Here is a 20809-nt window from a genome sequence, read left to right as displayed (position 1 = left end):
CTGCGTGTATATAGAGAGTTCTAGGTAGCCACACGTCCAGGAACGTACATAATTCAGCAGTGATTTGCACAGATACTGCGTCAACTATGTCGGCCTTGCAAAATCACCACCACAAATGCACAGACCACGCGCAAATTCTGCTCGTCTGCCTTTTAGCATGGTAAGATAAATCACTTGCATCTTCCTCACCCAACACTAAATAAATAAATAAATAAAATAAATAAATAAATAAATAAAATACTGGCCCCGGGGCAAGCGAGTGAGCAGAATTTTGCAAGGCTGCATTTCATTTCTCCGTGCCCCTACCAATCGCCACAATTAGTTCCTTCTGCTATAGGCATACCTGCTCACAATGGCGAATTGAAATGAGAGATTGGCTTGAGATTTTCCTCCCTGCTGACCACCTCGGCTCTGCCAGGTTTAATTTTTTTTTTTTTCTTTAATTAAAAGAGACAACAGAATTAGAATTATTTTAGGTAAACTGAATGAATAACCAACCCACCCACCCCAAAACACACCCGAAATCCCCCCCCCGCGTGGGAGCGGGGCTGGGAGCTGGTGGCTTTTGTGTGTGCCTGCGGCCTCCCCGCTCGCCCCCTGCCCTAACCCCTCGCTGCCGCTGCCGGGGTGGCCACGCGTGGCTGCACCCACGCAGGCTGATTTTGGGAGCAGGAAGGTGTAATCGGCACCGCAGGATTTCGTTATCGGGCTGGCGGAGGGGAAGGGAGCGGAGGGCAAAGGAGGAGGGGGAGCGGGGCAGCGGCGAGGCCCGCCGAGGGGACATAAACAGGACAATAAAAGTTGGCAGCGGGGAGGCGTGAGCCACGTCGGGGGGAAAATAAACAAGATAGTAAAAAAAGAAGAAAAAAAAAGAAAAAAAAGAAAAAAAAAAACACAACCACGATTTCTGCCGGCTGCGGCGGAGGAGAGGAGAGGGGAGGGCGGGAATGGGGGCGAGTCCTCCAGTCCTCCTGAAGGGGGCATGAGCAGAGTGACATCGCGGGTGGGAGCGGGGCGCATGTCTGCCACCTCCCCCAGCCCACACGGCGGGGAGGGGGGCAGCAACAGGCCCGGGCTCGGCAGGGCAGGGCGGGCGGCTCCGCGCGGGCCGTCCCGAGCCGCGCCGAGGGCTTGCGGGGCCCGGCCCGGCGGCGCCGCCGCCATGGCTCGGCCGGGGGGGGACGCCGAGTGGCAGCACGCCGAGGTGGGTGGACGAGCCGAGCCGAGCCGAGCCGAGCCGAGCCGGGGCGGGCGGGGAGGGCTGCGGGGGACGCGGGCGGGCCGTGCCGGGCCGGGCCGGGCCATCAGGTGGCCGGGCGGGCCCCGCCGTGTGCGCGGCGCTCAGCGGGGAGGAGCGGGGGGGGGGGGGGAGCGCGGCCGTGCTGCGGGCGGCCCCGCAGCCATCGCTCGGCCGGGAGGAGGCCCCGCAGGCCCGGGCCTTCCCCGCAGGGCTCCGCACTGCGCCTGCGCCGCGGCCCTGCCCGCCCGCCCGCTCCGCTGCGCGCCGCCGCCGCCTCAGGGCTGCCCCTCGCCGCCCGCTGCCGCCTGACGCAGCCCGGCCGGGGGCGAGCGGAGGCCGTGAGGCGGCGGGCATGGGCCCCGCGCGCCCGCCGGGGAGGCGGCGGCGGTGGTTGAGCGGCTGAGGGGTTGTTGTTTTTTTTAATTTATTTTATTTTTTTATTTTTTTGTGAGGGGTTGGGGGCGAAGCGCGTGTGCGGGGGGGCTGACGGCGCTGTGTTGGCCCCGCAGATGGTGTCCAGCGAGCCCCTGCTGCTGCCCGTGTCGCTGGAGGGCGAGTTCTCCAGTAGCATGAAGGAGATGATCGGCGGGTGCTGCGTGTGCTCCGACGAGAGGGGCTGGGCCGAGAACCCGCTCGTCTACTGCGACGGGCACGGCTGCAATGTCGCAGTGCATCAAGGTGAGTGCGCGGGGCGGCTGCCCCCAGCCCCGCTCCTTCCTCAGCCTCCCAGCCCGCTCCCCTTGGGCCTAGATCCCCCCCCAGCCCCCCTTTCCCCTTCCTTCGCCCCCCTTTACACCCCCAGGTCCCGCTTGTCACCCACGGAGCCCGTTTGGCCCCCTCGAGGGCCGCGTGCTCCCTGGGCTAAGCCGGGCTGTCATCCCGTGGCCCTCCAGCCTGCCTGGCTTTTCCCCCATGGGAGACGTCCTACGCCGTGACTTCCTGTGTTATGACTGCTAGAAAGGAAGAGCAGGCCTTCCATTTTTCCCCCTCTTCCTCCTCTTTTACCTCTTCTGTGTTTATTATGCTTCCTCCTGTGCACCCTGTTAACAACCCCAGCTACGGCAGTCCAAAGACTCCAGGAAACTCCTTTCCTTTTTCACATGACTTCTCGCTAATCTCCATTCTGGCAGTTCTTGCTGTATTTCTTTCTTCCTGCGCTCAGTTCCTGCCCTCCCTGCCTTTCCCAAGTTAGAAAAAAAAAAACTACTCTAGGGGCAGCCAGTAGGTGAGGAGGGTGTAGGACCGGGAGGCAGCAGCGTGTAGAGAGGACTTAGCTGTCATGTGCTCGCTTCCCCTGCCTGCCTTTCCTTGAATGTCATTTGGCTGCTGGTGCCTGGCAGATGAGGAGACTTCCTGTTGTGGTTCTGCAGGAGGAGGGTGCCGCTCCGAAAGGGCTGATGCAGGATTTGTTTGGATTAGTAGAGCCTGGTTGGTTGGTTTCCAGCTCAGCTCAAGAGCTGGCATGTTCCCTGTATGTGTGATTGTTTTGTTTCTGTCAGTGGGTTGACCCTTCTTTAGAGAACAGAGGGAGGGACTGGATTCTGCTGCTTACATTGTGAGAGAGGAAGTTGTGATGACTTTTGCTTTATGCGTAGCAGAAACAAGGAATAAAATGGTAGCTTCTCTGTGTCAACTCCCAAGCAGTCATTTGAACTCCGTAGTTGGTTCTTAGACTCCTAGATGGAGGAAAGGTAAAATCCAAAATCCAGTTTATTAGTCTGAATGGCTACTGCATGTGAAAATCCTATTAATGTCTCTCTCATACTTGGTCTTAGAATGTAAGTTTTGGTGAACATGACGTGGCAGATGGTTTTTACATGTATATGCTCATTTGTAGACCAAGAAGTACTAATAATTTAAGGAGATGTGCATAAGTCAGTTATTGGTGATGCTGGAGTTAAGGCAGAGAGGAGCTGAGAGGATCTGTGAAATTAGCCTGGTTTTGAATTAGTATGGTGTTGTCTTAAAGGCTGAATAAGGTTAACCAGTAAGTTAACTCTGCTTTTGTGGAACCCTAGGATCATGGAAAAGAACATTAAACCATGAATACTTCTGGAAGTTGTACCTGAGCCACCTGTTATTTTTATGTTATTCTCGGCATCTTCCTTTGCTTCTAGAGCCTCGCTAATGGTTTCAGTGAACAAATTTGATGATAGCAGTTGGGTGCTCGCATACTTGTGGACCTGAAATAGGGGTAACACGAAAAGTCTGTTTTGGGAAGTATTCCTGATATAGGGAGGGAATTAAGCAAGCTGGATACAAGAATATTGCACTTCTATAAGTTCAGGTCCAAATCTGAACTTGAATATGGAAGTGTGCAAAGTACTGCTTCTAAATCCAGATGCAGTTGTAGAGGCCTTAAGAGAAGGAAAACTGTATGTTTTGTCTTACTGTGTCAGTAACGTTTTACATCTTGAATTTGATGTGTCACCGAAGGTGTTAGAAGAAACTCATCCACTCTAAATTTTCTTGTAGCCCTTCTGTATTCAAAGTAGTTATTGTCAAGATTAAAGCTGGTAGTCCTCCTTTGAAATTCAGGCGTAAGTATTCTCCACAAGACTTTCGAATCTGATTTTTCTTTTTAATTATTATTTTCAGTTAGTTCAGAGGAACAGCTTTTTCCAGCATTAAGTCATTGGCAAGTTGTGGAGTACAACGTTCCTTAATGTGTTTAAAGAAGCTTTGCGTAGTAGTACAAGTATTAAACCAAAGGAAGACACGGAACTCAGTAAATGATATCAGAGCACAAACCTTTGGTGGGTGTTTTTTTTAGGCTCTAGATAGTCTCTGTTCCATTTGCAGATAAAAAGAGTACCTCAGCCTCTGTCTTTGCCCAACTTGTGTTGCCTTTGGATCTGATTGCCAGCTCTGTCTCTGAGTCGCATTCTGAAATTAGTTTCTTATTCTGCCCTGTCTTCTGGTAATTTAAATGTGTGATTGCACATTTAAAGTCTCCCACTTAATTTCTGGAGGAATTCAGAGTTCCCCCTTTCCCATCTGTTGCTAATAGAAATGCAACTAAAACAAGATGTTTTCTCTCATGTTAAAGAACTTTATTGTACAGTGGAAAGGGGTTATCAAGATGGTTTGGTCTGTCAGTACTTGGATAACGTATTTGAAAATCTGACAACTGCTCTTAATATGACTACATGTATGCATATAATAGGAAATAATTTCATTGATGTTTCCTTGTAGAAGGAAAGGTGCATTGGCCAGATGTTTAAATACTACTACTGCATTGCTTGTTCTTCTTTTCTTTTCTTTTTTTTTGGTATAGGCTGGCACAAAACTGACAATACTTCGGGATATCTACTAGAAGATACTAATATAGCCTCAGATTTTCTCAGAACTACTAACTTACTAGATCTGTCTTTTTTTTAGTTACGCACCTTAACCAATTTTTTTATTTAAATAAAACATATTCATAGGTAATTGAGATACTAAAAACATAACGACAGATTCAGGATAATATTTGAGGAAAATTTTTGGCTTTGTTAATTGTTATTAGTCATTAAACCCATGAGGGTGTAAGAAGACAAGTGCTATGAGGAAATCTTAAAGTTTTTTACTCCATCAGCCGTTCTTAAAGTTTCAAATTGTGTTTCAAAGATAACCAGTATTGCCAAGTTGATAAACTCTGTTGAATTTCTTATCAAACTCCTGTTTTTATGTACTGTGAAGACATTGATGATAGTCTTGCAGAGAAATTTGCATATCTCAAAAAAATCTCTCTCCCAAGGGTTAATGCTGTAGCCTAGTTGTATGTAATCAGTGTTAGTCATGATGCTGAGTTTAGTTTTTGTTTAAAGCTTCATGTGAATTTTCAGGGCAAAACCCCCCAACTTTTTATCTTAGTTAAGTTTATTATGGATTCCCTACTTAAATATGAGTATGAAAACTTGATTGTAACTAAGCAGATGAATGAATGTATTATGACAAACATGAATGTGTTAGTTGCTTTTAGTTTTCTGTTAAAAAAAAACAACACACAAAACTTTACTACAAATGGCTGATGTTTGTTGCTGTAAAGCGTTTTACCTGTTTTACAGGTAAATAAATAGCAAAACATATTCATATAAAACATTACTGCTTTTGAATGATTATATTACTCTTCAACCAACCTAATATGATTTAATCATAACTAATATTTTGCATAAATTGAAGTGGAAGGTTGTACTTTATTTCTAGTACCATGATGGTAGGATTTCACGTGTGATGCATAGATGTGAATTTGACTTAATTGATGTGAGATCTATTAATATGAATGTTACAAAAAAGCTTAGTATTAGTTGTACTGTAGTGCTGCTTACATGTGCTGAAATATTGTATCTTGTTCAAAACAGCTTGCTATGGAATTGTTCAAGTACCCACTGGACCTTGGTTTTGCAGGAAGTGTGAATCTCAGGAAAGAGCAGCCAGAGTGGTATGTGCTTTGTTTTTTAAGTAATGCTGGTTATAATGACTGTGTGGATGTTTGCCCAAGTATCTCAGTAACAGTAGAAAACAGCTTAGTTTCCTGTCATAATTCCATCTAGGTGCTATTCAAAAAGACTTTTTTTGAGTGGAACTATTTATCTAAGTATTCTGACAGATATTTTTCTTCAAACAACTGTTTCAAAGATGATTTCCTTACCTGTGGTGTGGGTTCTGTGTATTTTTGTCTGTTTAATACTTTTAGAATTAGACACGGGGAGGAAATAGAATTCTTGTCCAATTTTCTTTTACAACAACTGTAGGTTGCTAACTGAAAGATTCAGTCTAGGAACACTTAATTGATAGGGGTGTTCTTAATTGCAGAATCTAATGCTTACTTTGAATTGACCGTTGTCATCTGATACTTCTAATCCAAGAAACATTTTCTTCCTGTTTTCCTATTTGCTTATTTATTTATGGTAAGTAACGGGGATTCAGATAATCCTTCTGAGCAAAAGAAACCCCACTTTTTTCTTGATTACATGCAGTTCTACTGTTTTTTTTTTGCTTGTATTTTATGAGCCCAAGCTGCATGGTATCAGGCATTTTTAGAAAAAGAGAATCATACTTCTCACTATTACTCTTTTTTGCTGTTTTTTTTTTTTTTTGTCTTCCAGCAAAAGATGAAATGAGTTTCTTTAGAAAGACTAAGCTGTTGTTTTACCTCTGAAAACAAAATTTTCATATAAAAATTAGAAAAGAAGATGGTGCAGCATCTTGGGGCAGTGTAAATTATTTTTAATTTTCATATCTATAGACAAATGAAGAGCCTAACACCAAATTTTTAGTTATATCAGTGACTGGCAGCATGTTTACATGAACTTTTTGCTGTACCTATTTCCATTTCTAATATAAAGTGCTATAAAAATTGTAGGATGACCTCCCAGGTTGTGAATTTTTGGCACAGGACTGAAGGATCTCTCTTGTTCCTTTACTTTTTCCAAACTCATGATTTATATTTTCATGATGCCCTAGAAACCTAGCTTTTTTTTACTCCTTCCAGAGCAGATCTGTTGTTGGGAGTAAGAGCAAATTGGAGTCAATGTGCTCTCCAAGTATTTGTCAACAGAAAATCAAAAGCACTTTCTAAGGAAAGGCCACTTCTTTCTTTTCCTGGGAAGATCATAAACAACGTAGAGATTGATGATAAATTGATAATATCGTGTTGATGATAAAGAGGAAGGATTTTTAATGTTGCTGAATTCGAGATATATATATAGTTTGACAACAAAGGAGAAAAATTGTAGAAGAAAAAAGATGTGGAAGGAGCATTTTTCTGGTTTGTGATAGGGAATTCTCATCGGGATTTAGGATATAGCTGTTCCTGGCTTCTCCTCACACAAGTTATGAAGGAGAACTGCACTGCCTTCTAAAATAAACAGTGTATCACTGCATTTCTGATAATTTATTGAGTTTACCAGAGAAAATAGCTTTGACAGGTGTTATACTGCTTCCCAAAATTAGTGAAGAATAGTGATCGACTTAACTGAATTCTCTGCCCAGTGTATTCTGTTCTTGGTTCCACCTATTAAGATATCTATTTATGGTATAGTTCAAGAACTTGATTACTGTTTTTTAAAGAAGTAAGTTTTTCCTTCCATTTGTAATATAGGATAGGCTTGGGTGGTTCTTAAATGACCATGTGAGGTAGAACAGATTGGTAGTAGCTGAAGTCTTAACAACTGCATGCATGTCAGTGAGTTACATGTGTGGTAACTGTCTCTGAGGTGTCTTGAAGAAGCCCTTAACATACAGAAACTGAACTGAAGATCTGATCCCAGTGGGAAAGCTGGAACTTTATTGTAATCAGTTTATCATAAGCAGAAGTTGTGCCACACTTAGACAAGCAACCCGTCAATCCAACCATCAGTACAGGAGGCTGAAGCTTAGTTTTTCTGGTGGCATTTTTGCCTAGAAACAAAACCAGAATTAAATTAACTAAATCACTTTGAACATGCACATGCTTCAACTTACTTTTAATCTTCAAAAAGACCTGCAAAGTCTTGCATTCAAAGTGTATTTTCCCATGTTGATGTGCTCAGAATGTTTTTGTTAGCTAGTTTGTTTTAAACTGCTGTGACTGGGCAAATAAGTCCCATTGGATGAGAGACAAAGGTTAGATGCTTGCACTGAAGTTAGCCTTGCTTTAGTCACTGAATGAAACAGGCTAGGACAGGAGGCTGAGGCTCAAGTAGGTGGATCACCAGAGAACTTCATGCATCAGCAGATCAGAAATCAGCCTCCCAGATACTTTGATTTGTTCCACGCTGCTGTCTGCCCTGTTCGCTTTCCTTGGTGTCCTGCTGCTAAGCTGGTGCACACAGCCCTGATCTGCATTCCGTGCAAACCTCCTGGCTGATTGACTTCTGCAGTTTTGGTAGTGAGGTAGCCAGCATGGGTTTTGAATGGTCAGCTACTAGTTGGAAAGCATAGGTCTGTGCCTGACAAGCTTGACTGTGTCGTACCTCTAGTGGGGTCATATTTTTGTGCGTGTGAGAGAAACTGTGATTTTGGTAAGCGTGAATTGTTTGGTTAATGGGTGCTTTAAGGTGTCTAGTTATTATTTGGCTTATAAATCATAGTCCTGCATATATAATGCATAACAAACAGAAGGATGTAATCCCAATATGCATTTTCTTAAGTTGCTGTATAAGTTTTTTTGTTTGTTTTTTAATTCTTGCTTAAAAAAATACTAATTTTTCCAAAGTTAACTAGTTTATCTTGGATGTCTCATGGTGAGCATGGAACATGAATCTCTTCAAAATGGGTGGGCATCAGCACTGAGCTCTGCTGCTGTCAGCATCAGCTGTTACAACACTGTGTAGTGGCGGCCTTTTGATGTCTTCAGATGTACCTGAACTTCTGAATCAAAAAATCAGGGGAGATATGTGTTGATGTAGGAAAAAATATTATTAGGGTCCATGTGAGGATGTATATGTATGAAATGATATGTTACAGGCTTTGGGCCCTGGTTTGGGAAGTTGAAAGTGGTGTGTATGTTGCTCAGACCTGACAGTACTGCTATGCAGTATCCTAAGGAAGCTAAATTGAGGAATTGTAGCACCGCTGTTGTTCAGGAAACCTTTTTTCCCCATCATCCTGTTTTGAGCAAAGCATTTTTTGATGATCTTCTAAGAATGATTTAATTATAGTATTCAGTGGACTATAAATAGACAGTGCGTTTGTTTTACTACGAGCTACTCTTCCTCATGCTTGTCATGAGGGAGCTGGAGTAATCCATGTGATGGAGATACCAGGCAGCACAGAGACATCTGACGCTCGCAGTTAGTTTCTGTCTGGTCAGGCTTATTAGCTGCAAGGATCCTTGTGAATCCAACGTGAACCAGGGAGACAAAGAGATCTCAGTAAAACTTCCGCAAAAGTCTGAAGGTCAGTACCACCTCAAGCACAGCTCAGCTGGTACGTGGGAGGTCAGATTGCTTATGGCATTGCATGTGAATTAACGTGATGTTGGTCTGGCTCACTGGAATATGCATATTACGAGCATGGCATTGGCTCTGGAAGAAAGGTTGGAGTTGGTTGGTAGAAATTGCTCAGACTTGGTAAAGATGCTGTTTTTTCCACTTGGCATCTCTGTGTTGTTCTTTTTTGATGTCTTGTGAAGTTGAGTGCAGTACTGGCCTAGAGCTGAATCCTCACGTTGCGTGACACTACAGCTGGCCTAACAAGCCACCTGGATTTTGGTCCTGGGAATGCGTTGTGGGAGCTGTGACTCCCTGCAGAGCTGGCCACGTTTGAGTATTGCTCATCTGGAGCTCAGATGCATTCAGGGTTACTGGAGTCCCTGCACTCACATGTGTATTTCTTAAAATTTGGTGCAGAGACAGAAAGGTTGTGTGCAGAGCCAGTGTAGGTCATACCATCTTTCATAGTTATGGAGTCTGAGCTGGGAGACCCAGCTATACTGGTTACCTCCAAAGCCAGTCCAGGTACGTTGTGCTGCTGTAGTCGTAGGTTTCTGCTACTAAATCCTGCCAGACCTGAGCTGTGCCTGCATCTGCTACACAGATGATCTGCAGTTGGAATGCTTGAGAATAAATTTTTGTAAATCTGTAATATAACAATGGTTGTAGTTCTCCTCTCCAGATCCCCCCTTATTTTTTTTTTTAAAGTTTTCATCACATGCATCCACAAGTTTGTTATTGAAGAACTGCTCGTATAAGAGCTGTTCGATGTATCCATAGTTTAGCCCCATTTCCCCCAGTGTTTATATAATATAAAATAACCATGCTTGCAGTATTGCGTGCACTTTGTCTAGGCAGGAAGAGGCAAAGGAGGAGGAAATAGGAATGCAGACTTTGGATTTGTAAATAGGCTTGTGATCAGAGCTCTGATAGCTCAGGCTCAACAGGTTGCCTCCAAGGGAATGGGATCTCTGTGTCTGCACTTAGAGTCAGTTTTGTTGTGGTTATTAAACCTCTATCTGAAAACTAGAGTGCACATTGGTAAATGTGGTCTCAGTAGAGGGGAACAAAATTTTGGAAGAAGAAAAAGGATGGTAATAACTTCCTTCTTTCTTTTTCCTTTACTTTCAAATATTGGCCAAATAGCTCGTTTCAGGATTAATTTACTCTGTGTTCTCTTTGAAGATACCCCTTGAAATAATTCTTAGAGAAATTCTGAAATGAATATGTATGTGTCCATAATTTTCTTTAGAGGACATCTTTTATAAGAACATTATTACAATAGCTTTCAAGAGTACTGTAGTAGTAGAAAAGTTGCTTTAAAAAAAATAATAAAATAATACATTTATTTGTATTAAATAGATTTATTTGAAATAATTTTATTTCTACACAACAGTAGAATAATAATCTTCTAAATAAGAGAAGTGACTGTAAAATACAAATTGCCAGGAGATTTTTTTTTATAATTACGGGAAACTGCTACTTACTAATGATATCCCCATGCTTCCCCTTCCTTCCTGCCACCCCAAAAGAAGAAAAACAGCCCTGCCTTGTCTTTTATGAATGGCTGTGCAGTCTAGAAGGCAGTGAATGTTTGTTCATAGTTGGCTAACTGGAATAAAAGGTCTGTCTGAAGATACGTAGGCATATCATGTGAAACTTCTGCTTCCAGTCTGAAATCCTGTGGACTGAGAGATGTGTGTTTCTCGTCTGGTAGACCAGTGACTGCTGTTTGCTTTGCATTTCCTGAGTAGGAGAAAATCATTTTTCACGTTCAGATGATTTTCCTGTAAGTAATGATGGTAGACCTTGAACTTCGCTGCACTGTGACTCAAAGGATGAGTGAATAGCTTGGGGTCGTGCAGTAGCTGGTCAGCAGCTGGTAGTACAGGTGGCAGAAGGTGCTACAGAAATGGGCTACAGGTTCTGTGCGCCTCCCTCTGTAACTGGTGCACTGAACCTTGTGCACTGCATTGTGTGCTGCGCATGTAGAAACGAGAACGTTACAGGGGTTTCTGTTTGTGCTGCTGTTCTCCTGCTCCATTTTTCTCTGCTTCTATGCATACTTGCTACCTGGTTACTAAATAGCTAAATTCATCAACTTATTTGAAAGAGAAATTCTGCTTTTTTTTTTTGGCTTTGGTTAGTTGTACCAAATGTTTACCAAAATGAACACCTTACTTCTATAGTAATTTGTACGTACGTTATGCTAAATGTGGATATATAGGTTGTTCAGGCTTTTTTTTTTTTTTTTTTTTTTTAAAAAAAAAAAAAAAAAAAAAGAAAAGCATAGTGTAAAGGCAGTATTACACCGGATTACAGCTGTATTATATTTCAGGAGAACACTCAAGCAAACCATATCATACTCTGTCCCTCAGCTCTTGATTTAGTTGGGGTGCTTTTTAGCTTGGGGTGACTGGTTGGAAATCCAGCCAAACATGATGGGTCTCTCTCCTGGCTTTCTGACACTTCCTATTTAAGATAAGTGCGTTAATTCTAAATTGTGTGTGCGCTTATAGTTGGATTCCTGTAACGTGTCAGGACTTGCTGGTCTTAAATCTGTGGTGGGAAGTTCATGGCTTTGCACTTGGGAGGTTGGAGCTGCGTGTCATCACGGCTGTTGGATTGCTCTGCATGTTACCACCTCTCTTCTCGTTAGCTTACGTGTGCTGAGTGAAAGTGTGCCTGCATGTCCCCTGCAGTACGTACTGCCTGGATGGCCTGGGAAGAATGCTGATTTGCATGTTGAGTGCCTCTAATCTTCTTGTCATATTCTGTAAATTTATTGCCTGTACTAGATGTTTTTGACAGAGCTAACTGAATCTGCATATATCTTTAGCTGATGCCTTGATAAAGAGAACTAGGTTGAGCCTCTGTAATTTATCCAGGTATAAAGCCCAAAATGCTTCAGGTAGTCACTCTGTTTTTCTTTTACCTGTCAACTGCCTGCTTAAAAAAAAAAAAAAAAGTTCCTCCTGGGACAGATGACTGAATAGAGATGGGGCAGAGATTTGGCAAATTTGTCAGCATCAAGAAATGATTATTTGAAGAGGGAGATGACTTAATTTCTTAAGTTGTCAAGTTGCAGAACATAGCACTTTGGAAGAGAAGTACTGACAGCACGCGTTCGTTTGCTCTATTAGTGGTGTCAGCCGGTTGGGGATTCGGGAATGCTCTCCCCATGGTGGCAGAACATCTTCTGATTCCTGTTGGTTCTCTACTGCGGCTTGTAAGCACTGGAGCCTAGCATAAATCTTAGGTTAGAAACGCTGCAACTTCAGTAGTTTGCTTTTTTTGGGGTTTCTTGTTTGGAAAAATTGCGTAGCAAAAGGCAGCAAGTAGCTAACTACAGATACTTATTGCAAGCTGTCATTTGTAGAGCCATTTGGATCAAAATACGGAAGGTGAGCATTTGGTGTATTTACGAATAAGGTCGTAGTTCTGAAATGCTGCAAGTTGAGGCTATTGATAAGGTATCTTGCTAGCAAGCTATAGTTTAGGAACTGATAAATAAGGAAATGTGGATTTGATAACATAGCAGTCAGATACATTACATGGATATTACAGATATTGTGTGTTATGTAGATAACACTGTAGGCTATCTGTTATCTCGATAGCAGTATTGGCTGGGCTCTATATTCCAACAGCTTTTAGAAAAGAAGTTATGTATAATTAATCCTTTTTGTTGTATTGAACAAGTGAAAATGGAAATTGACTTCGGTAAGTAATAATAGGCAAGGGCTTGAAAAATCAGAATTAAACTCTAATGGGAGGTTTGAAAGTATCTAGCTGGTTTTAGGGGAAAATCATCAAAGAAAGTATTAGTAAAATATCAGAGTAGAAGGGTTTGGTGTGAACAGGTAGCCTGAGTTTGGTGTGAGTGAAGGTTCAGTGATTTCAGTAGCACCTGGGATTTCTCGTGAGTTTCGAGGGGTTTTCTGGAGGTTTCAAGGGCCACAAGGTTGATCTTCTCTGGCTTGGCTTTCCATGTTGGCAGTATCAGTTCTGCTTCACACGAGATAGTTTGAGGAGGTGAATGGAAAAATGAAATGTCACTGGGTTCTGAGGGCTGGGGTAAGTTATTGCCAGCAGATGTAGACATGGTCAGTCTGGTGTACATCCTGTTGCTGGGTCTGTTTTTGTATGAACCGCCTGTGAATTCTCATCTGTTGATAGAATATATGCCAAGATCTAAATTTCCAGTATATTGGTATGCCCCACTCTGCAATTTTTTGTCGTTGTCTGTCGTTCAATGATTATATTTTTATGCAAGTCGTTTCAGAGTATTTTGTCTGTATATAGAGGAAGCCGTGTTTACGTTGGCTGTTCAGTCCCATGTCTGCCTGAATCTAACAACCTAGTCACTAAAAGTAACCCCAAACTTTTTTTTCTTTGTTCGGTGTTTTCATTTCAATGCATTTTTTTTCCTGTCAAAGAAATGGGCCAAAACATCAGGAAGAGGAGGGATGTAGAAATAAAAGCATAAAAGGATAATGAGAAAAAGTAAGGTTTCCTCCTTTGTTTGGAGAGGAAGGGATACTAATTTCATACCATTTAGGGGAGAAGGAAAACAGAGGAAAAATGTTTCTGGCTTAGAAGATAATTTTTCATCAAAAAAGGGAATGAAGGAATTCAACTTCAGTTACATGTGGGCAGGATTACTTTTAGCAGCATTGGCAAGTCTCAAACTTTAGGCATGATTTATCATCAACTTTGTATCCAGAAATGTTTTCTAGATACCCATTATTTTTTCAGAATTTTAAAATTTTGGACAGCAATGGGCATACATCTGTCAGCATCAAAACATTAACTGCAGGGACTACCCATGTGGATGTCTTTACCCTTCTAAACCAGTTTCTTAACTCGTATTAAGATGCTTTCTATTATCTGAAGTAGCAGTGTCTAATACTATCTGGCATATTCAAAGCCTATAGGATTGGGAAAGATCCTCTTACATGTGATAAAGAGCATCAGAGGTGACTTCAGTGTTTTTTCCTTCTAACACCCATGGGGTGAGACAAAATGGGATGGACTGCTGGTGGTGTTAGGTGAAGCTGCACCACAGAACTTAGGGGATGAGTACCTGGACACCATCAGCTGTGCTGAAGGCCCCCACAGCTACTGATAAATGAGAGGCTGAGGTTGCTGAGAGCATCAGGAGCTGCCAGTGAGGAAGGCCCTGATTAGAAACTAACTTTGGGATGGGCTGCTTTGGTTTACTTTTGTAAGTCCATCCCCGTGCTTTGGGGGAGTGTCCTGAGTTAGTGCAGTTAGATGCAGGTGGGAGTACTCAGCGATTCAAAATAGACGTATTTTGAAGCAGATTCAGAAGTAAAGCATAAAAATGATTTCTGCCTGGCAGCTGTCTCCTAGGCTAAGATAAAGAAAGTCCTGAGTTTGTGTGTGCAGGGTCTGTTTTCACTAAAAACGCGAACTAAAACTTGCATCAAAAGCAAACGGACTTAAAGTCAGCTGGGTAATGATTAACAGGAGCGGCAGAATAAAATGGTTTGTATGTCAAGTTTTAACTCCTGTCAAGGAAAGGATTGATGTGATTAAAGGCAAGGCTTCAAGAACTGTGATACTAATTTGGTGTAACGCTGTTTAGCAGTGTATTCTGTAAGGCATTGTGTTGTAACTTTAAGGGTCATGTGTTGTAGTGTCTTTAAGAGGTTTCCTTTCAGTTAAATCTTGTTTGTCATTGTCAAGCACTGTAAAACAGTAATTCTGTCATCAAAACATCCTAGGGATGAAAACTATCCTGGAAAAGTAGCTGTCGTGCTGGGTACAGGACCATTTGGGATGGAAAATAGGCTTGTAAGCAGTCTACACACATGGCTGATGCCTGTTCCAAAACTTGGAATATCTGAGTGTCAGGTTAAAAATGATAGCCTAAGAAATGTGTCCGTATTACTATGGGGTGGCTGCGTTCCTGTCCTGCTCCCTCTCGGTGTTCCTGTTAGGTCCTTTATCTGGTGGAGGTGGCTGTATGGAGGGATGGCTCAGAGGAGTGGTCTGGCTGAAAATTGGGAGGGGGGGAGAAGGGAGGAGTATTTTATTTTTAGCTTGCTGATCAGGATTTCCATATGGTCAAACGATTGCTCTTCCCAGAGCAAGGGAAGCAGTAGAAAGTACACAGCAGGAGATGGCCAGTGATCTTCTTTTGGCAGCAGTCAGCAATTATGTTAGCTTCCAGTGAGGCTGAATTAAAGTCAGCTGGAACTGCAGCCTCGTTTCTCAGCTAGCAGCTAGGAACCGTGGTCTGTTTGAGCTGCTGTAGGGTTAACAGGTCACATTGAGACACCCTGTTCATTGCATCACTGTAACACAGGGAGTCAGGCCTGCAGGACTTGGCTTGGCTGGACAGTCACTGCGCCAGGGAATGGCTCCGTTGGCCCAACTCAGGTCACAGCTTGCTAAAGAGCTTGCATAAGGATTTTTCAGGTTCTGTTTCCTTATGACAAGGTGCAGTCTAAAATGGATCTCTCCAAATTATGAAACTTGCTCCAAATGTAGAGAACCCCGAGGGGAGAACAAGGTTATATTCCTAAGACTCTTCTTGTCTTCCCTCCTGCTTGTATAGTCTTGTTCTTATTTACCTACCCTACCTACTACATAAGCGTCTCTTTCTCTTCATTTCAGCATGAATAATCTGGGCTGTTGGATTAAATCAGTTTCGCTGTCTTCTCTCATTTTCTAATTGAAAAATCAGTGCAGATAGATTAACCAAAAGGGCTTAATAAGAAAGGCCAATAATCCAGTAATTAGACTTGTGTAATATCTACTGCTGGTTTAGTTAGTTGTTAATCCTGGTTAAAGCGAAAAGGTGCATTTATCTAAAATGGGGAGAAAATTTGGGGCCCTGATGTGGTAGAGCCAAATTGTAATGTATATTGTAACTCAGTGTAGGAAGATGAGTTTATTTAACTCTTGCTTTGCTTGTCTTATTTTGCTCTTTCAGTCTGTAGTGGATGCCTTCATTCTTTACTCTTTTTATTTTACTGTGTTATTTTTTCTGGATTATTTTTACTTTTTTAACAATGGAAAAAAAAAAAAAGTTCCCCTTCTCCATGGGCCTTCCTTGATTGTCAGCACTTAAGGTTTCTGCTGGGTGACTTTTTGAGACTGAACCCCACAGGAGTCAGTGGGTTTTTCTTCAGACCCAGACAGCCCCGGTTCATCTGGGTGCTAAGGTTACAGGGCTGGGCTTCTCTCGCTCAATGAACTTGCTATTTATGTGGTTCTGAAGTGAGTTGTGACAGTTGCACTGTCAGACAGTTCCAGATACAGATCTTGGAGACTGGTTTCACTTTACTCCTCTACAGGAGACCTCGCAGTCCCAAGCGATTCCTGCTGTGAGTTCGCCTGAGTTATGCTTGGACGGAAGCTTTATCTGTGAATTTAGGCTGTTCTACCAAAGCCTTGCAGAAATGAGATGTCCACATTACGTTCTGAGAGCCAGTATTGGATTTTTTTCCACTCTCCTCCCTCAGATTTAATTCATTTGTCTGTGCCTACAGCACCACATGTGCTCATCACGTGCTCGTGCCCTTCCATGCTACAGGATTAGAGCCCTTCCACACGGCAAAGGATGTGGTTATTCCCTTGGATCACAGTCAGCCTTTTGGTATTTACACGTGCGCTGTCTCACCTGACGTTGTTTATCCAAGTAGTTGATCAGTCAGGAGTTTGCCCTGCTCTTGCTGGGCACGAACATGCCATATTCATTTTACGTGTCGTGTCGTCCCTCCCTTCCCCCGAGTTGATTCAGTAGTTTCACAGAACGTTTTTTGAATGCTTACACAATAAATCTCCAAATCCTCTGCCATGGCTAAGACCTATGGCCTACAGCTGGAGAAGAGAGCCCAGGCATCGTCTGCATGTGAATATTACAGATCATCCCCCAAACCCTACAGAACCCTTTGTTCAACTGGTGCGGAGATAGAAGCTTTGTTCCCCTGTGTGAGTTATATGGGGTATGGCATTTAGCAGAGATGTTCAGCTGTTGTTCACGTAAATGCTAAGGTTTGTCCATAAATTAACTGGGAGAAGGAGGCGCTGCTTGGATGTTCAAATAAGGAATTACAAGGAACTGGATTTGTGGGGTACGTCTATGTGGATGCTTTGTGTTTCTTTTCTCCTGCGGAGTCTTTTGTAAGAACATTTTGAAAATACATGAGTTTTTTTGTCACTTTACAAATTCTCAGCTGAAACGAATCACTTCTCTATAGTGGTACATTGCTGTCAGATTTTTAGAGCTAGTAATAAAACGTTAGTTCAAATATAATGCAAAAATCATCTGCGACCTTAGTTTCTTGTCTCAAATAGGCAGGGATGAGGCACATCACGGCCACGTGGCAAAACTGCTGGCTTTACTGCCTGGTGCCTGTTGAAAACAGGGAGAGCAGAACAGGTAGCAGGAGCTGAGTGTGTGTAGGCGGGGAACGAGTTAGATTCATAACCCAGAGGGAAAAGGGCCAAGGGTCACTGTGGTACCTTAGATTATGATGACATTACTCTGTTACAGGACGCAGCCAGGATTCACAGCACTTGAGCTGCTGCCTGTCTTCAGTTCCAGGCATCTCTGCAGGGGTCTCCAGCTCCCTGAAAGCAGGCATACAGCTCCGTGCCCGTGAGAGGATGCTCTGCAGAGCTCCCAGTGCTTGAGTTTCCTTCTGTTGTCAAAGCTCCCTCCTCCAATTCAGTTTTCTGTCTCCTATCTTAAATCTTCTCTGTGCAGCTGGGGCTGTACAGGAGTAATGAGGGGAGGCCTAATGGACCTGAGCCCTATGGGGATAGGAGACAAAAATAAATCAGCGTGAAACTGAGCTCTGAAGAGACTGAAGGGAGCAGGCTCAGCTCTTACACATAAAGGGTTGGTTCAGTTCCTTCTCACTTGGTGGCCTGGGATTATTTCTAAGTTTTCATTCTGCAGTTAAGTTTGCTCAAGCCGTTTGTTCCTTACTCATGAATGCTGCAGCTTCTTGCCTTCAGTTTTGCCAGCATAGCTGATTGTTGGGTTGGGTTGTGAACTCCGTCAGGGATAGGACCTGGATTAAAAGTGTTAAAGAGCAATGGGTTGCTTCACTGCATTGCGCTGGTTTAACTGGCAGCCTTACAGATGGTTGGGTTAGCAGCTGTGGGGGTGGTGGAAGGAGAAATTAATGAGGGAGTGGTGAAGTGAAGGAGACGAGAACCTCCTCGACTGGTTTTGCCACTAGTGAAAATGTATGACAAACTTCCACAGGCGTGCAGAGGTGGGGCAAGGCTGTGGTAAGAGTTTCCCTGTCTCTGTGCTAGATACATCATCGCAGCTCACTGCCCTTAAGCTGCCAGCTCACAGCTCCGAGGTGGGAGCAGACTACAGCACGGGCACTGTCACATACACCGGGCTGAGAATCTGATCCGGTGTATGGGGAATTCATTAAAGTTAACCTGCTGTTACCGAGTGTCTCTCAGCTGCTTGCATCTAGTGTTTGGAGAGCTGAAGTGTGAAGATACAGCTGAGTACTGGCTGTGTAAGGTGTTGTTTAAAATGAAGTGTTAGTTCATTGCAGTTTGCAAGAGAGTCCTGGCTTGGGTAAAAAGTCTTGACTTGAAGAAGTACTGATATAGTGCTCTGAGTCTGCAGGCAGTGACAAAATGGTTCAGAAGTTTTCAAACACTTCGACCTCTAAATTTCACTGTAGACTTAATACTGCCTTGTAATAAATTGCTCATCATTGTAGCAGGTCAGTGTGAGGAGATGATGAACGAAGCAAGAGACAAAAAGCAGGAATCGTGAAGATTCTCGTTTTCTCCTGTGCATATGTCTGTACAAATGTATTCAGCAAAAATAATTCACAAACTTTTCTATTCTACCCTTCGTGAAAGCCTCTTTGCTGCTAATACCAGTTTTCTTACAGGTTAAGGGGAGTAGGTAGTCCTGAAGGTATTCCTCATCCGTATGAGTTTCAGGAATGGGATTTCTCATTCCTCCAGTAAGTTGGGGCAGTCTGTTTCAGAGGGACTTAGAGCATCATAGGCTCTCTTACCTGCTGGCTTGCCAGTTGGCTGATAATGGAGACTTGTGCTGCTCAGGGAGCACAGAGATCTGTACTGATGCCCGATGTCCCTCCCTGTTTGAAGGATGTGGTATTAAGTTTGCATCTGAAGAGCTGACTGTTCCTCAGTTTCTTAAAAAACTTGTTAGATTGGTGTGCTTGGAGTTGTCTCTGATTAAGGAATACTTAAAGGCTGTAATGATGTCTGGGTGTAGGTTCTTGCGTAGCAGTGATCCTTTGCATGTCATTTAGACCAGTTGAATGTGTATCAAACCTGTTCCGTTTCTGTCATCTCCAAACTGATTTGGAATTGATTCACGCCGCTCTGGGACACTTAGAGATGAACTGGATATTAGGAAGTTGATATAAGCAGCTGTAGCAGAAAGATTGTGCTGTTGTCATCCTGGTATGTGTCAGAAGAATAGGATGTCAAGCTGCATCTTTCAAGGCATGCAGTCTTTGGGAATTTCAGGGATGAGTCAACTTTTGACCTCCTTTTCATGAAACAGAAAGCAAAATTGTTTTTACTTTGTCAGAATAAGTGAGAGTCAGCAGGGACTGCGAAGCCAGCTGTAGTATGTGCACTTGTACTAATTACATCCATGGCACAGCTCGGTGATTGACCATCTTGGTGAACAGGGAGATCCCAGGAGAGAGCAGTACAGTAGGGGGTCTTTGGGCTGCACCCAAGTTCCTATTTAGGGAGCCTACCCCATGCTGGTGTTCTTGGAGACTTGTCTCCAGGATGCCAGGGTGTGGAATCCAGGAATTAAAACTTGGGGGTAGAACCGTGAATAGCTTAAACATGTTGGGGTTTTAAGATCTGAAGGAGAAGGCTTTGTGACAGACTAATATTGATACCCGAGTAAGGGTTAAGGGAAAATTACCCATTCGCTTTTAAAGAATGGCTACTTTTTTAATGACACCTAACAGATTTGATTTGTGTGGTTTCTTTTGTAATGCTTCTATGATCATTCCATTTTTTTATTTTATTTTTGCTTTTTTTCCTAGAGATGTGAATTATGCCCTCATAAGGATGGTGCTTTAAAGAGAACAGATAATGGGGGTAAGTTTTATTCTTATTTTTTTTTGTGAACTCTTATTTTATGTGAGGGAAATAAGACTGTGCAAAGAATATGTAGGGATCCTAACAACGAATGAAAATGGGCAGCCGGTTTATCATGCTGGCTGCTTTGGAAAGAGGGAACTATTTTACAGTAACCTTTAGTTGTCCAGCTTAGGATGAATTTCTTTGAGAACATGAATCATTATTCTTAATTTTACTTTTAGATAAAAGTTACACAAAAGAGAAACTTCATTTTAACGCAAGATTTTGTGGGGGAAATGGATACATTTTGTGGATTTAGTTGGAGTTTCAACACTTAGAGAAGTTGTTGAAAGTGCATTGTTCATGGGGAAGTGGATTTTTGTCTAGCCCTGACTGAATGCACCAGTGCATTTTCAAAGGGTAGCTCTTTCATGCTTGGTTTACTAATAGGTTCTGTAAGAGAGGAGTTAGAGCTGAAAAGTTGCAGTAATGATTACCTGTCCCTTGCATCCTTCTAATTGTATTATTCAGCTTATCGTCATTTCTGCATCTGCTGAGTAGAAGTGCTTAAAAAGTCTCC

At 42.9% G+C, this 20809-nt stretch overlaps 1 protein-coding gene across 3 annotated transcripts in view; it reads left to right on the top strand.

Moving 5' to 3' along the window:
• The first annotated feature begins 1700 nt into the window (after window positions 1-1700).
• Window positions 1701-20809, top strand: part of MLLT10 (MLLT10 histone lysine methyltransferase DOT1L cofactor) — a 117509-nt gene continuing 98400 nt past the window's right edge. For all 3 annotated transcript variants that reach the window (XM_032181515.1, XM_032181513.1, XM_032181516.1), the window contains exons 1-3: window positions 1701-1918; window positions 5584-5663; window positions 20193-20247. In XM_032181515.1, the coding sequence (XP_032037406.1) occupies window positions 1750-1918; window positions 5584-5663; window positions 20193-20247 (304 nt within the window). In that variant the 5' untranslated portion in view covers window positions 1701-1749. The remainder of the gene's footprint in view (window positions 1919-5583; window positions 5664-20192; window positions 20248-20809) is intronic.

Source organism: Aythya fuligula, chromosome 2 (genome assembly GCF_009819795.1).
Source record: "Aythya fuligula isolate bAytFul2 chromosome 2, bAytFul2.pri, whole genome shotgun sequence".
NCBI lineage: Eukaryota > Metazoa > Chordata > Aves > Anseriformes > Anatidae > Aythya > Aythya fuligula.
This window is presented reverse-complemented; position numbering and strand designations above follow the sequence as displayed.